The 15,855-nt window shown below is 35.2% G+C and overlaps 2 protein-coding genes and 1 pseudogene across 10 annotated transcripts in view; 2 read left to right on the top strand and 1 right to left on the bottom strand.

Moving 5' to 3' along the window:
* LIPJ (lipase family member J) overlaps nucleotides 1-5,466 on the bottom strand; it is a 46,314-nt gene extending 40,848 nt beyond the window's left edge. For 4 of the 5 annotated variants that reach the window (XM_016129206.2, XM_016129207.2, XM_016129201.2 and 1 more), the window contains exons 1-2: nucleotides 5,331-5,466; nucleotides 5,003-5,061 (exon numbers count right to left, since the gene is read on the bottom strand). The gene's annotated coding sequence lies outside the window, so the exon portion shown is untranslated. The remainder of the gene's footprint in view (nucleotides 1-5,002; nucleotides 5,062-5,330) is intronic. The other variant, XM_016129202.2, reaches the window with a different exon arrangement.
* LOC118603825 lies at nucleotides 198-3,194 on the top strand (annotated as a pseudogene).
* A 188-nt stretch (nucleotides 5,467-5,654) lies between the features above and the next one.
* Nucleotides 5,655-15,855, top strand: part of RNLS (renalase, FAD dependent amine oxidase) — a 242,906-nt gene continuing 232,705 nt past the window's right edge. For 4 of the 5 annotated variants that reach the window (XM_036223804.1, XM_036223800.1, XM_036223802.1 and 1 more), the window contains exons 1-4: nucleotides 5,655-5,798; nucleotides 6,624-6,729; nucleotides 7,326-7,468; nucleotides 11,816-11,974. In XM_036223804.1, coding sequence (XP_036079697.1) covers nucleotides 5,681-5,798; nucleotides 6,624-6,729; nucleotides 7,326-7,468; nucleotides 11,816-11,974 — 526 coding nt within the window. In that variant the 5' untranslated portion in view covers nucleotides 5,655-5,680. Of the gene's footprint in view, nucleotides 5,799-5,998; nucleotides 6,158-6,623; nucleotides 6,730-7,325; nucleotides 7,469-11,815; nucleotides 11,975-15,855 lie in introns of those variants that run through there. The other variant, XM_036223803.1, reaches the window with a different exon arrangement.

The following is a 15,855-nucleotide window of genomic DNA, read 5'->3' as shown; positions in this document are numbered from 1 at the left end:
AGAATCTTTACAGGCCAGAAGAGTGGCATCATATAGTCAAAGTGCTGAAAGGAAAAAAAACCAAAAAAACAAAAACTGATAACCAAGAATATTCTACCCAGCTATGTTTGTCCTTCAGAATTGAAAGGCAGATAAAGTTTTCCAGAGAAACAAAAACGTTGAAGGAATTTATCGGCGCTAGATGGGATTTATGAGAAATGTTAAAAGGACTTCTTCAAAGTGAAATGAAAGGATGGTAATAAGTAACAGGAAAACATGAAACTATAAAACTGACTAGTAAGGTAAACATATAGTTAAATTCAGAATTTTCTAATGTTTTAATGGTTGTGGGTAAATCTTAAGAGCAAAGCTGGAGGTATTACACTTACTATTTTCAAACAGTAACAAAGCTATAGTAATCAAAACAGTATGTTATTGGCATAAAAACAGACACATATGTCAATGGAACAGAATAGAGAGCCCATCAATAGATCCATGCCTATATTGTGAATTAATCTACAACAAAGAAGCCAAGAAATACAATAAGGAAATGATAGTCTCTAGGATAGAAATCTCTATCCACCTGATCTGCTAAAATAAGATAATTTCAAGCCTGCTTACCATCCTGGACATTTTTTTGGAATGGTATGTTTTGGAATTATTCTCTTAAAATCTGGGATCCAGCACTAAATGTAGTGTTCTAGATGTGATCTGGCCAATCTAAATAGTGTGGGACTATCACTTCTCTTGTTTTACACACTGTATTTCATTTATCATAGTTTAGGTTCATACTTTTTGTCTTGGCAGCTCTATTATACTGTTAACTTATAATGATCTTAGGGTAAATTAAAATTCTAAGCTTCCTTTCCCTGGATCTGTAAAATTATTTTCTAGACACAAGAATAAGATTTTGAATACCCTTGTGCAATTATCTTTCGGTTAAATTTCAGCGACTGCATATTGAAATATTTTTAAATCCTGATTTTGAAATAGCCCCATGGGCTATTTATCTTCATTTAATCCCGTTTAAAAATTGTTAGATATGCTATCAATAATTACCTAACTTATCAATAACATAGTTAAGTGGGGACAGACAGAGTTGTGTGCCACACTAGTAGATGACTGGCACAGTTTATATTATCACAGTCATCTTATGCCATAAAAAAGCACTCTCTGAGAAAGGGTATTCAATATTGAAATTATCCAAATGAATTATTATTCAGCTTACCTTACTTTATTATCTTTGAAAAGTTTGTCTACCTTCTAGGCAAACAATGAACTCTATCTTTAAGAATTCTAACTTTGATTCTAGTTGTCAGGGATACTGCATTGAATATGACAATGTTTCTGCCCTTTTGATACTTAAATTCTAGTGTGAGAAAGATAATAAACAATAAATAAATGGATGGGGAAAAAAGCAAGATGAATTCTAAAAGTGATTAAGTGTTATGAAGAAAATAAAACAGGTTAATGGAACAGAAAGTCACTGGGTGGCTGTTTTAGTTTAAGTGGTTAGAGAAGGCCTCTTTTAGGTGACTTTTAAGCTGGAATTGAATGATAAGAAAAAGCCAGCATTGCAAAAATCAGAAATAGGAGAGAAAAGGTCAAGACAGATAGCAAATATAATCTGTCCCAGGTAATTTGTAATCTTGCTTCCTGTAGGTCATCTAACTAACTATTCCTAGCTCTCCCAGAAAGATATACTACTGCCAGTAGCCAACCATGGACCCACAAACCCATAGTTACCTATAGCTCTGAACTAAAATAACCCATTCTGAATACTGGGGATTGAGGGTAGCGTCGGTACCTATACCACTCTCTAAAGACTAAGGTAATGAGAAATCACAAATCACCATGGTTACTTGTATTCAATGGTCATAACAATCCCAAATTCTGGTTAATTTTTCAAGAGCATATTGTTGATCATAAAAGAAAAAAAAGAAGAGAGTGAAGAATTAATGCAAATTCACAACTCCTGGAAACAAGAATCAAGAAAGTATGTTTTGTACTCAAGAACAATATAAGCAAAGTTTCTCACTTCCACAGATAAGTGGTAAATCTGAAGATGAGTTCAGAGAACATAAAACAATTAGATTTAGTTGTAACATATGATGTATGAAGGTTATCAAGATAAGATATAAACATAGGCTGGAGAAATTATCACTGAATACTTTTATACCAAGTATTTGAACTTGATTATGTATGAAACTGAGAGCTACTGAAAGCTTTTTAAGGATGGTAGTGACTGATCTAGAAGCTCAGCGCAGAAAATAGACTAGGAGTACATACACCAGTTACAAAACTATTGTAATAATTCAGTTAAGACCTTATGATTGCTTGAACTTAAGTAATGAATTAATCTGTTGGTGATTACTTTTCAAAATGCTGAATGTCCACAATGGACAAGAATGCAGTAAAACAGGCACTCTAGTACATTGCTGGTAGAAGGGGACCGCAGTTGGACTTTCCTGGTATGGTTACATGGGATTGGGTTTAAGAGACAAAGGAAAAGAGGTTAAAAAAGAATAGGAAATTCAGGCGAACCTAAGAATGGTGGGTACAGGTTTGTGGCCAGAGAGGTTGTGGTGGATGCGCTACCATATTTTGACCAAGGTTATGAAGCGCCTGGTGTGAGAGAAGTGGCTGAGGTGCTGGTGGAAGAGGAAACTCGCAGATACCAGCCTACTAAGAACTACCTGAGGTACCTGACAGGCCTGGATTATTGCTTTTGAAACTGATATAATGAAAAATGCAGTTGAAAGACTGGCTGCTTGGCGACCAATTAAATTGCTCAGTATGAAGCGGACTTCCAGCCCCTTCCTCTGGTCAGAAAAATGACATTATTGCATGGCAAGAATGTGTAAACAGTTCTATAGCTCAGTTAGAGCATCAAGTAGTTTGAATCGAGAATCCTGACCTAATGGTGCAGCATGGATGCAATGCCTGGAAAGAATGAAAACCTAGTTCATATGATTGAACATGCACAGAAAGAGCTCCAGAAATTAAGGAAACATATTCAAGATTTAAACTGGAAGCAAAAGAACATGCAACTTACAGCTGGATCTAAATTGAGAGAAATGGAGCTAAGTTGGGTATCCCTTGTTAGTAAGAATTACAAGATTGAAAAGATTATTGTGCAATTAGAAAATGAAATCTTTCAAATTAAGCAGCAACATGGAAAGGTCAACAAAGAAAACATCCAAAAAGACTTCTGAAAAGGAATTAATTTGGTGGATAGAAAGGAAGGCAAGTTGGGGTCTGGCATCTGAACTGTGAAGGACATAGCATCTTACAAAAGTTATCAGTGGTTAAGTGTTTAGAAACCACAGAAAGTGAACTATTATATTGTTTGTACATTAGCAAAATAAAAAATTTCGACTTGGTGTTAAAAAAAAAGAATAGGTATCTTTAGATAGGTATCAAGGATGACAAAAAGAAGTTTTGAAGATGATTATGAAGTTTCAGGCCTGACTGTGGAAGATGATAAGACTATTAATATAAATGAGGAAGCAGGAAGAATGATGGAAAAGAGCAGGAGAATATACTCAAAAGACCATGAGGACTTGTCCTGGCCGCATCATTGAGATAGTGTATAATTTTAGGCAAACTCACTTAAACTTAGTATCCACTTTTACATATGTGAAATAATGGTGGCAGAGGGTAGTTAAAAGAGACTTTCCAGTTAAACAATTTTGAGATTTTAGAATGTGGTTGAGAATCAATTATTTAAGGTTTTTAATTTTAGAGAAATCTCTTAGACTATGAACTACTATAAGACAGGGTCTTATTACTTTATTCTCTGTAACATATCAGCTTTACCTTGTTTATAACTAACAAATAAATGGTTATAAATATATAGTCTTTATAAGATATTTGAAATTAATAGAAAAATATAGAGTACATTTTCTTCCTCTCATACTTCTCTAATACTGCATATATGTGTGTGTGTATTTATACAGTTTTGTAGCTGTTTTCCAGGATTATAGAATGGTTTCCTATATATCCTTACATATTAAAAAAAACATTTTTTAGTAGCTTTACATATCCAAAACCTTTGATTGTATACTTTAATGTTTTAATAACAGAGGTACACACATTTTAACATAAATCTTAATTTGTATCTATACGTTATTTTCCCAAAGTAAATCTCTAGACTTGGAATGTCTCATTTAAAGGGCATAGTTTTAAGGCTTTTGATATACTATCAAACTGTTCTCCAGTAAACTTGTCCTTTATACTTCCACCAGTAATACATTAAAGGGTTTTGCTACATTCTTGCCAAAGGTAGACATGTAACACTTAAAAAAACAATTCCTAACAAATGAAAAATGTAATCTCACTTTAATTTGTATTTAAATATAGCAACTTTGAACATTCTTATATGTTTATTGTATTTTATATTTCTATTCAAAAATTCTATCCAATTATGAACATTTTCCTTTTGGATTTTGTCATTTAATTATGTCTTTAAGATTTTATATCATAAGGTGTTCAAAAAAATTTATTCACTTTTTATTTTTCTTGTGTACTTTGTCACATAGAAGTTACATGTAACTTACTATGTATTCAATGTTTTTCTGTTCAGTTCCATCCTTTTTGTTTATAAATGTATTCGACTATATATGTTCACCTGTATGTTCTAGTTTTTATCTATTTGATGTACAGTAATTACCAGTAATTGGTAATTTACTAATTACCAATTTGATGTACAGTAATTTCTTTATGATGTGGACATAAAGTAAAACTTATAAGTTGTAAATGTTTTCATTATACCATTGTCAACTTTATTATTTCTTATAGATATTCAGTTTCTCTGGTTTTCCAGGTAAAATTTTATCTATGTTATTGTAACTTAATTCTTTATTTTTTAATAGTTCACATTTCTCATTGCTTTTTGTTGTTTCAATGAGAATTTCCAGGGTAACAGCAGAGGTTAAAAAAAGCGTAATGGCCTGAATCCTTGTCTTGTTCACCTTTATAGCCCTTAGAGCATTTGGGATATGTCACATAAAACAATACTTACTGAAGAGTTTAATGGTCTTAAGTTTTCTGGTGAATCAAATATCTTTAATCCTCACAAATCTGGAATGTAGACATTAAAGTTATTTCACAAATGGAGAAACTGAGGTTCAAGAAGATACATAAACATACACAAAGCCCAAGGGCTCGTTTAAGAAAAATATCTCCTTGATCCCACAATCTTTTTCTATTATGTGAATAATGGCCATTGAGGCACTATAAGAAAGCTTCCTCTGGTGTCGCTTGTAAAGTCCCTCCCCTCCTCACTTTCAAATTTAGAATATTATGAGAGCAAAGGTCCCACCAGGCAGAGACAGTTACCCCGTAGTCACCTTGGGCTGGGTCTCCACTGCCGTCAGAAGCCCCGTGGCGAGCAGGGTTCTCGCACTCTAAGCTATTTTATTTCCAGGCTATTTGCAGCTCATCTGATGGCGCCAGCCGGTTTTAGAAGTTGGTTCTCAACCCTCGACCCGAGAGGCAAAGTGGAGGTTTGATGCTCTCATCAGGGCTGACCGGCCTCTCGGCTCCGGTCGCCTCTCTCCTGCCCCCTGCAGGCCGGTCGGCGGGACTGCCCAGGGGACGGGTCACGACCTGGAGCATGGAGCCGGGAGAGCGCTAGCTTGGCCCCTGCGGCCTTCCCACATACTGCAGGCCCGCCAGCGTGGCCGCGACACACCGGGCCATGGCGCGGGTGCTGATCGTGGGCGCCGGGCTCACAGGGAGCTTGTGCGCCGCGCTGCTGAAGAAGGAGACGGCCCGACCTTTGCACCTCGTTGTGTGGGACAAGGCTGGGGACTCAGGTAGGTCGTCTAATAGCTGAATCGCGGGGGTGGGCAGGAGTGGGGAAAGGCCGGCCCGTCCCCTGGCTTCTCAGGTATGGGCGGCCCCATCCGAAAAACCCTGCGAAGAAAACCTAGCAGCTCAGCTCCCCGCACGGCGAGGCCTGCGCAATGCGCGCATCGTCACGTGACCGGAGATTTCCGCCGCCCCCCCCACCCCCCAAAGGCCCGAGTAGGGGCGAGGTTGGAGGTGGCGACTCCCGCTGCAGTGGCGGCGGAGGGCGCCTATTGCGGCACATTTGGAAGCGAGGCCTAAGCGGCTTGGGAGGAATCCTGGCCAGAATTTGCAAAGCCTGGTCCTGTCGCTGCCTCTGATAAGAGTATTTTTATCTTAGCCTGTCTATATGCCTTTGCCCCTTTCTCCAGATTATGAGGATCCCAGAGTGCTTGTTGACCAAGACTTTACGAAGATCTAGTTTACAGAAAACGGTTATTTTCATGAATCCTGACTGAAAGTGAAAGCATTCGTTGATTGGTTCATTATGACTTTCATTCATTATTTTATTTTATCCCTTCGTTCCTTTTATTCAAAGTACTAAAAATGCACCATACAAAGTGCTGAACACTGCTGCATTATTCATGTGCCTTAAAAAAATTTTTTTAAATTAGTGACCAAATTGTCTCTTTACTACTACCTGACAATGTTAGATAACGAAGTCTTCAATTTAAAAATGCTTTCTAATACAGCTGTAAAGTAATCCATTTGGGGTGACATGGGGTGACTAGCATAAATTGCAAAATGTTCATTTTAATATGCTAAGGTATTTTCCTGTGAATCAATTCAAGGGGGAAGAATGACCACGGCCAACAGTCCTCATAATCCACAGAGCACAGTCGACTTGGGTGCACAGTATATCACCCGCACTCCTCATTATGCCAAAAAACACCAAAGGTGAGTTAATTGAATGGGGTGGAATCAGCCTTATTGCTGTGTAATGTAAAAGATATAAATCACCCATTTTTAACAGGGTTAAACTTTACCTGTTGTAATATAGTGAAATTATTATATTATCATCGTTGATAGTACTAGTAAATGGTTAACCTGGGTAAAAGGGGAACACTTTAATACATACCTCATAATGTTGTGAAGATTAAATGAGATATTATATGGAACACAATAAGGACTCAGTAAATAGAATTACTATGTTGGTGTTGAGGAAGAGGACAAAAGAGCTGTGATGGAAGTCAATCTTAACTAATTTAAAATCGATGTACTGAATAGCTTTCTGCTTATCTTCACTGACTTTAATTTTGAAATACACAAGAAAATAGACCTTTGGCTAATGTCAGCAAAAGATGTATGAGTTTTCAAAACATTTCTGTTCTTCACCTGAATTATGTTTTATTAACACAAAACATGAGTTGATCATATTCTAACTTTTAGTTATTATTTAGTATTACAATCTCTAAGAATTCTTAGAATATATAGATAGTATTTTAGAGGTAATTACAGTAAATAATTATGTTGTATATATTGATTTATTTCAGTTTTTATGATGAACTGTTAGTTCATGGCATCTTGAAGCCCCTGACCTCTCCTATTGAAGGAATGGTGATGAAGGAAGGAGACTGTAATTTCGTGGCACCTCAAGGAGTTTCTTCAATTATCAAGCATTATTTGAAAGAATCAGGTGGGAATAGATACATAAAAATATATATCCTCCTGGTTTTGTTTCTCTGGAAAATCCTGACTCATACACCATTATAGTATAAATCATACCATCATACTTGGGGTCTGTTTATATTTTGTTCTTTTCAATGCTTGTGCAGTATTACATGATATGTATATCATCATTTAACTATTTAACTATTAACTTTCTGGTAAATATTAAGTTTGTAGGGGCAGGGAGTGAGGGATTGTTTTCTTACTTATACCAATATTGCTGCATGTCCAACCTTGGCATACTTCTGTAAGCATACCTCTAGGACCAATTCCTAATAGTACAATAATGTGTTAAATGGTACGTGCGTTTTAATTTAACTAGGTCATGCCACCTATTCTTCTTAAAGAATGTCTCATTATCAATAGCGAATGAGAACATCTCTTTCCACCTGTCTTGGTATTATGAAAATTTTTAGCTTTTGCCAATGTGATAGGATGAAAAATGGTATCTCTTTATGTTTTAATTTGTATTTACTTAATTATTAGTGAAGTTTATGCATATTTGTTTTGTTAATCAGCTCTGCATTTTTTTCCTCTGTGAATGTCTTATTCATAACCTTAGTCCATTTTCTATTAGGATTTTCATTTGTTCTTCATATATTTTATGAGTGTTTTGAAAATAGACAATAAATGATCTTGGATAATAAATGGTATTTTAAAGCAGAAGTAGGATTATTGATGAATCATAATTAAGTGCCAAGATCAAGATCATTTAGGAAAGGTATAGGCTGAGAATTTGTTTTGTTCCTTATGCTATTTTTAGAATAATTACTGTTTTGGTGTTCTTCATCAAATATTACTTATTGAGAACCCCAAGAATCCCTGATACTGGGCATAGGAGAGGTCAGTGAGATTGAATACACAATGTGAGAACATAGTAAATACCATTGCTGATTAGACCATTTATCCATCTAAGATTTAGACTACGATGGTATATTAGTTAGGATTTTCCAGAGAAACAGAACCAATAGGATCGAGATTTTATATATCTTGCAGGATGAGTTGGCAAGCTGGAGACCCAAGAATGAACTAAGCCAAAAGCTGAGTGATGAGAATTCCTTGCACTGGACACATGAAATTGTAACTGTTCTAATGTAGGAAGTTGGGGTTTGAGAAACTAAAAAGTCATTGTGACTAGAGGGTATTGAATGATTGAGAAAGCGGTAAGAGATAAAGTTCAAGACTAAGGCAAGAGCCAGATCAGAAGAGGTTTTGTAAACAGTGGTAAAGATTTTATTCTTTATCTTATATGCAGTGGGAAACCATTGAATATTACTCAAGAGGGACATGGTCAGATTTACTAACCTCAGAAGTAACTGTTGAGAAATTTTACATAGTGCTCTGTTTTAAAATGATAGTTTCCAGAGCCTACAGATTTGAACATGTGGTCCTTTTGAAAGTTATTACTTTCACAAGGAAATGCCACTTTTTCCAGAAACTTCACTCGTAGTTTTAGGAAAGGAAAGTTTCCTGGTTGGTAAGAGCAACTATGCTATTGCCCCTGACTCTTGGAAAATATTACCTTTTCGGTGATTTTGGCAGTTGTGGTGTTAGATTTGGGTCTGTCTTCTACTCCAGTGGTTCTCACACTTTAGTGTGCATCATAGCAAGCTTAGGTGGGGCTTGTTTAATACAGACCACTGGGCCTGACACCCCAGAGATTCTGATTCAGTAGACCTGAATTGGAGCCTGAGAATGTACATTTCTAACAAGTTTACAGCTGCTGCTGGTGCTACTGGTCTGGGATCCACATTTGGAGAACCCTTGACATATATCTTGCAGAACACTTTGGGGCCACTGGAGCCAGAATGTTTGGCTAGGTATGGAAAATTTTTAAGTCAGTGGATTTCAGTAATTACATTACCAGTATGCTCCTTTCAAAGGGATTATTATATTAAAACATAATTGGATAAAACAAAATCAATTGACTTAGTTGAGGTCCAGGTCAGGGCCAGACACAGAGTGAGGCAAGTTTGGCAAGTAAGTTGGGGATACAGCACCCTAAATAAATAGAACAAGTGAAGTGGATCTGCTGTGGATGGAGTAAAGGAGAGGATAGTTGAGTTGAAAGTTCCATTTATTTGCACCTTCCCTAAACCCAGGCCTTAGAGAAATACTCAGGCAAGTTGAAGCACTGTTTTTAAGCTCCTGCTCTAACCTTTGAACAGAGTGATGCTAATTTCCTCAATGAGAGATTGCCCCAGGGCCTAGTTAGCACCGTGTTCCTTCGAAAATATTTGCATTTGATTAAAAACATTTGAGTACTTATTATGTTGTAGGATTATTCAAAGGATAGTGAAAGATGAAAAGGTACATGAGACCTGGAGACCTGACATGGAGGAGCCTGGAGTATTTTTGAATAGATAAGACATTATTGGGAGCCAGGCTGCCCAAAGTCAGAGGAAGCCCCTCGCCTGAATATAGGAACAACTCAGACCTGTAAAGATAAATGTCCTTCCTGACATTGCCCGGGGGACTAAGGTTCCAGGAACTGGAGACAATAGTATAATTCTTTTAAAACAGCTAGCGCTTTGCTCACATTACCAAGATAGATAAAGAAAGTAAAGAAGTTAAGACGTCTTGTGATTAGGTAACTCCCACCTAAATTACATGTTCCCTCTCTTAAACCTGCCCCTATATATGTAACCCACCTACTTACAATAAACGAGACTTGATCAGAAAGCCTGTCTTGTCTCCATTCTTTGCGCCTCTTGTCCCCCTTCTCCTTCAGTCCTAGGACCTCCGTTGACTGTCCCGCGGACCGGGACAAGACATACTTAAAGCATGCACATATTTTGGATCATTGTCAGAATGAGAGGTAAAGAGAGTGATGGTTGAAGGACATTGTAGATGAGAAGGATCCCATTGAGTTGGAGCAGCTGCAGAAATGAAGCTCTGATGTTTGCTGAGTTTGGACTTAAGCCAGATATGTCTTAGCTGGAAACATGGGTGTCCCAGATAATGATGAACTGAATTTTTTAGTGTGCTTTTTTTTTTTTTTAAAAAAAAAGAATTTAAAATTTTTCAAATACAGTTGACATACAATGTTATATTAGTATCAGATGTACAACATAGTGATTACATATTTATGTAACTTGCAAAGTGACCACCCTGATAAGTCTAGTAGACGTCTGACACTATACATAATGATTACAATATTATTGACTATATTCCATATGCTATGCTTTATATTCCCATGACTTTTTATAACTGGTAATGTGTTCATCTTAATTCCTTCCCCCTTTTCTGCCATCTCCCCAACCACTCTCCTATCTGGCAACCATCAAAATGTTCTCTGTATCTAACTTTCAATGCGCTTTTTTTCTCTTGTTCCTTTTCCATTTTTTTCTTTTCTATTTCTGAGGCTGAGTAAAAGTGAGTTTGTTTCTAAATCAAAGTTTTCTGAAAATTGGAATATGAGGCGAGTGATACCTCATATCTTGTGCCAAGGAGTCTTAATGATTTGTTTTTTTATCTTTTAGTTTACAATTCATAATTTGTTCTCTTAAACAAATATTGATTAGATACCTGGTAGGTGTAGAGTACTATACTATATATATTATACATAGAAACAAAGCAGACTTAATTCCTGGCTCATGAGGCTTACAGATCAAAAAGGAAGAAAATATTAAATAACTGCTTAAGTAGTTAGTTAATAGTTAAAAATACTTTTGTAATAAGTTCAGAGAAGGAAAATGCAATGAGATAGTCTAGATTGTATTTCTATCAATCCGATTCTTCTTAATAAAGGTAATTAATCCATTGATGAGGACTTGGATTTCTCTTAGAGACCTTTTTTTAGGTTTAATAGGGAATATTAATTCCTTTAATAGGGAATATTGCTCTTTCTTGCTATTGCTAGAGAGAACTGTTAACACCTTTACTAAAATATGTAATTGTTCTGCAGTGATAACGAGTTTCAAACTTGAATTAGCTTTAAATCATGCCAAAACATTTCTGAATCAGTTTTTTTAATCTGTGAAATTAATTATATGATGTATATTAAGTGCTTGGCATGGTCTTGACATATCTTGGTGACTAATGAAAATGAGCTATGGTTACTATTATTATTAATTATAATAGTATTTTTTTTTTTAACCTAAAGCAGGCATTGTTAGAGAGGTCCAAGGGTGCCAAAAAGAGAGGAATTCCCATTTAATGAGAAAGAAAGTAAAGAAAGTGAACCCCAGGGGCTGTAGAGGACAAATGGCACCATTTAATTCTCCTAAGTGGATCCAGTTGGTGACTATTCTCTTCCCCGTCTTCCATATGGAAAATGCTGATTCTGGTGTACATGATTTTGCTTCTGGAACAGGTGCTGATATCTATTTCAGACAATGTGTGACCCAGATCAACCTGAGAGATGACAAGTGGGAAGTCTTCGAGGAAGCAGGCTCCCCTGAGCAGTTTGATATTGTTGTCCTCACAATGCCAATTCCGGAGATTCTTCATCTTCAAGGTGACATCACCAACTGTGAGTTTCAGCCTGTGCTGTGTGTTACGTCAGGGAGAGGGATTTCTTTGCTAGAGCATGAATTCAGTTTAACTCAATTAGTATGGATCCTATTTATTTGCATATTTTAAAAACTAATGCTATAGCCTGGTTCACAATATGAGTCTAGTTCAAACTGAAACTCATAGAATTTTTTTCTTAACCAGTTAAAAGTTGAATGATTTTCTTATTGTTCTCGCCTTTAAGAAGTAAATATTTTTGATGGGTATGTAGTAGTATGGCCTACAAGAAGAGTAATCTCTTTGTGGCCATCCTGAAGAAAGGAGGTTTTTGTGACACAAGCATTGGTTGTGTGAACCCTGGCAAACGTCACCTCAGATTACTCTTGTGTATGATGAGTCTCATGTTTTTCCTTGCTTGGGATTTGTTGGCTGACTTTTTACCTATCTTCTCCCTTGTCCTCTTAAAAAACAGCTTTGAGATATAATTCACACAACCATAAAATTCATCCTTTTAAAGTATACATTTTAGTGGTATTTGATATATTCACCAGTATATGCAACCAATACCACCTTCAACTTTGGATCATTTTCATCACCTCAAAAAGAAACCCCATATCCTAAGCTGTCACCTCCATCCCCATCCCTTCCCCTGACCCTAAGCAAACTGTGTTCTACTTTTTGTCTATGGATTTCCCCATCACCTGGATTCTTAAGAAACCCCTTTCTATGGCTTTGCTTTGCCTCTACCTGTGCCAGGTTTCACTGATTTTTCTCCTGTCTTTAATCATGTCTAACTGAGTCTGACACATTGAAATCATGGCTTTTAGAGGATACCTCATCTTGCCCTGAAGTTCATGAGTTATAAGAAAGTAGAGCTTGGTGATGGTGGGCAAGGCTTCAGATTATATGGGATGGTGGTTGATATTGACATACCTATAGGCTTTGGCTTTTTTTGTTGTTGTTGCAAAACTAAAGGTGATAACTGAATTTGATTCAGAAATGACCTTTTATGCCACTCTAAGAAAGAAAACTGGTAAGAAATATGGTTTATAGATCATAAATTTAGAACCGTAGTAGAAATTATTCTCTGATAAAGAACACAGATGCTTATTATATCTTGAAAGTAATTTACTTTTCCTTGAAGGTCAGTTCCACTATGCAGTAAAAATGTAGTTTCTTTTCTAGTGCAGTATGAGATAATATAGAAGAGATTGGAATATTTATTAGATCTCTGTAGGCAAAGTAGAAGACTGATTTCAAAGATGTCTTTCTCTAGTCTGTTGCCAAAGTCATTTTTAAGTAGGTTAATTTATTGCCATGGAGTCTGTAATAATTAGATTGATTTCAAGACTGTTAAATAACATATTGTAACATTTTACTAAAACACAGTTATTGGTTAGTGTATTTAATTGTATTGTAAATTACATATTCCAATTTTTAAAGGCTACTTAATTTTATATGCTGAAGAGACTCTTCAACATTGCATTTTGAAATTATTTCTTAGTGACACATAAAACATAACACTGTGCCATAGACTGACTCCTAAGATGTGTTTAACGGCCTTCCAAATAACAATTTTACTTAGATCTTCTATATCCTAATGTTTTGAGTACTTAAAGTATATTAGGCTTAGAGAAATAACTTAATTCCTCTACTATTATTGTGGTTTTAATTAATTTATTTATTTTGGTAATTTTTGCTTTCAGATGTTTTTGGTACCATGTTATTTGATTCATAATATACCTTCATTAAATTTGTTTGTTACATCCTTTTTATTGTTAGCCTTTCAGAGATACTTTATTTTGGAGGCATCTCTTTTATTTGTTTATCCTTGAGTCCAGTCATTTCATAAAGTTATTTAATAGTTTTGTGTCACTTTTGTGTGGGACATGTTATTTATTTTTTACTTGAAGATTCAGTTTTCTCGCTATTTTCAGCTAAGTTTTCTTCTGATACATGAAGAATTATTTCTAGTTCATTTATTATGATCTTAGAATATCTTAAAAAATACAAAATATTTTCCTCCCATATCTGCCATTTTGTCTCAGCTCACTTTCAACTTTGGTCTTTGCATTATGTTTTAACTTTCTTTTTCTAGCCTTCTCTACATGTTACCTATGTAGTTTTTGAAAGTGTTCCTTTCACCCTTTTATTGAGATAAAGAAGTCATGAATTAGTCACTGTTTTCAGGTTATTGCCTATTTGTTGCTTTCAAAATTTTTCTGATATGTATTTTTTCATCATCTCATTTGTTATGTTCTGTTATGTTCCATTGTCTTTCTCCTTTTCTCTGTGTAGGTCCCTTTCTAATCATTATCTTCAAATGGGGCCATTTCTGTCAATTTCGTTAAGAATACTGTTGTTGGGAAAGGCCAGCCATTACAATTAAAATATGTTGCCTCAGAATACTTTCTGTATAAATTTTGTAAATATCTGTGAGTGAATGAACGCTAATGAACATTAATATAATACTATATTTATTAACATGGAAAGATTTCAAAATATTTTTAATTTAAGAGTAAAAGCTGCATCTATATTTCTTTTCTATCTACCAGAAGTAGTTTGATAGAAACATTTTAATGTAGTTGTTGCTTAAAGATGATTTTCATTTTCTTCTTTCTATTTTTTGAATAGTCAAAACTTTAAAAATAAGGATAGTTTACTCTTGCTCTTAAATATGATAATGTTGACACTATCTGAAAAAAATGTATCATGCTGAAAAAGAAATATATTTTTTTCCCTTTTCTTTTTAGTGAAGAGGTATGGTAGAATATATAAGCTCTTTATGATGAAAAAGTTTAAGAATGATTGCCTTGGTACTTTGAGGGTAAAGATCTTTAAGTTGTTGTATTAGCTCAGTTCAGAATTGGATGCCGTGCAAATAAGTCTGTGTTTTCTTCCTTATAAAATAACCCGCACTGGCAGTAAATGGTTAACAAAATGTCCTAACAATGATGACACTTTAATACCCTTGGTTCTAAAATAAAGGGGTTAAAAACATATGCTTTCTCTTTATAAGTTACCGTAATGGCTTCAGTATGAGGAAATAATTAATCTTTTCTCTCTGTGTTTTCTGGAGAACTTTAAATATACTCTTGTTTGATTATTGAACATCTTCATTTTCTATGAAAAGACATTCATTTACAAAGCCATATATTGCCATCTGGTGGCTCCTGGTATATATTGTAGTTCTCATGTGAATTTTTAAACTCTAGAGGACTATGAATGAAGATGATTGACATATAGAATACATATGAAATGACAATGTAATTCACAAAACTGATAATATCATAGGGAAATAAATTTAGGCCCAGGGTAATTAATTTACCCCCAAATTCATAGCTAATTAGTGACAGAACTATGACTGTGCTACAGGTCTCGCAATCATACAAACTACAAGTCTTTGAATTTCATTGTACTTTTCTTCTCTTTCTCTATCTCTCTCTTTCTAAATCATGTCTCGCTTTTAGGATCAACATTAGTACCATCTCTTATATGAAAGACTTCCCTTTTGATTAATGTGGTGTGGCTTTTCCCCTATCTCACTCTCTTTGCCTATTTTGCTTTTTACAGAAGAAATGAACTACTTTTTTTTTTTTTTTGGCAATTACTTATAACCTTTATTACATTCGCACAATTAGGAGAACATGGAAGCTTTATGAACCATATTGTTAACCTCTTATAATTCATAATTCACCTTCTGGTTCTATAACTGTGCTATTCTCTATATATTAACATTACAAAGATTATCTTACTTAATTCTCACAATAATCCTAAGGAATTATTTTTATACTTTTCATTCATGATAGTGATGCTGAGATGTGAACCTTAATGGTGTGACTCCAGAGCCCATACTGTTAACTACTGTTATAAATAGCTCTCCAGTTTGTCCTTCATATC

Source organism: Rousettus aegyptiacus, unplaced genomic scaffold, assembly GCF_014176215.1.
Source record: "Rousettus aegyptiacus isolate mRouAeg1 unplaced genomic scaffold, mRouAeg1.p scaffold_m13_p_6, whole genome shotgun sequence".
In the NCBI taxonomy this organism is placed as follows: Eukaryota; Metazoa; Chordata; class Mammalia; order Chiroptera; family Pteropodidae; genus Rousettus; species Rousettus aegyptiacus.
Note: the sequence above shows the minus strand (reverse complement) of the source record. Positions and strands in the feature narration are given on the sequence as shown.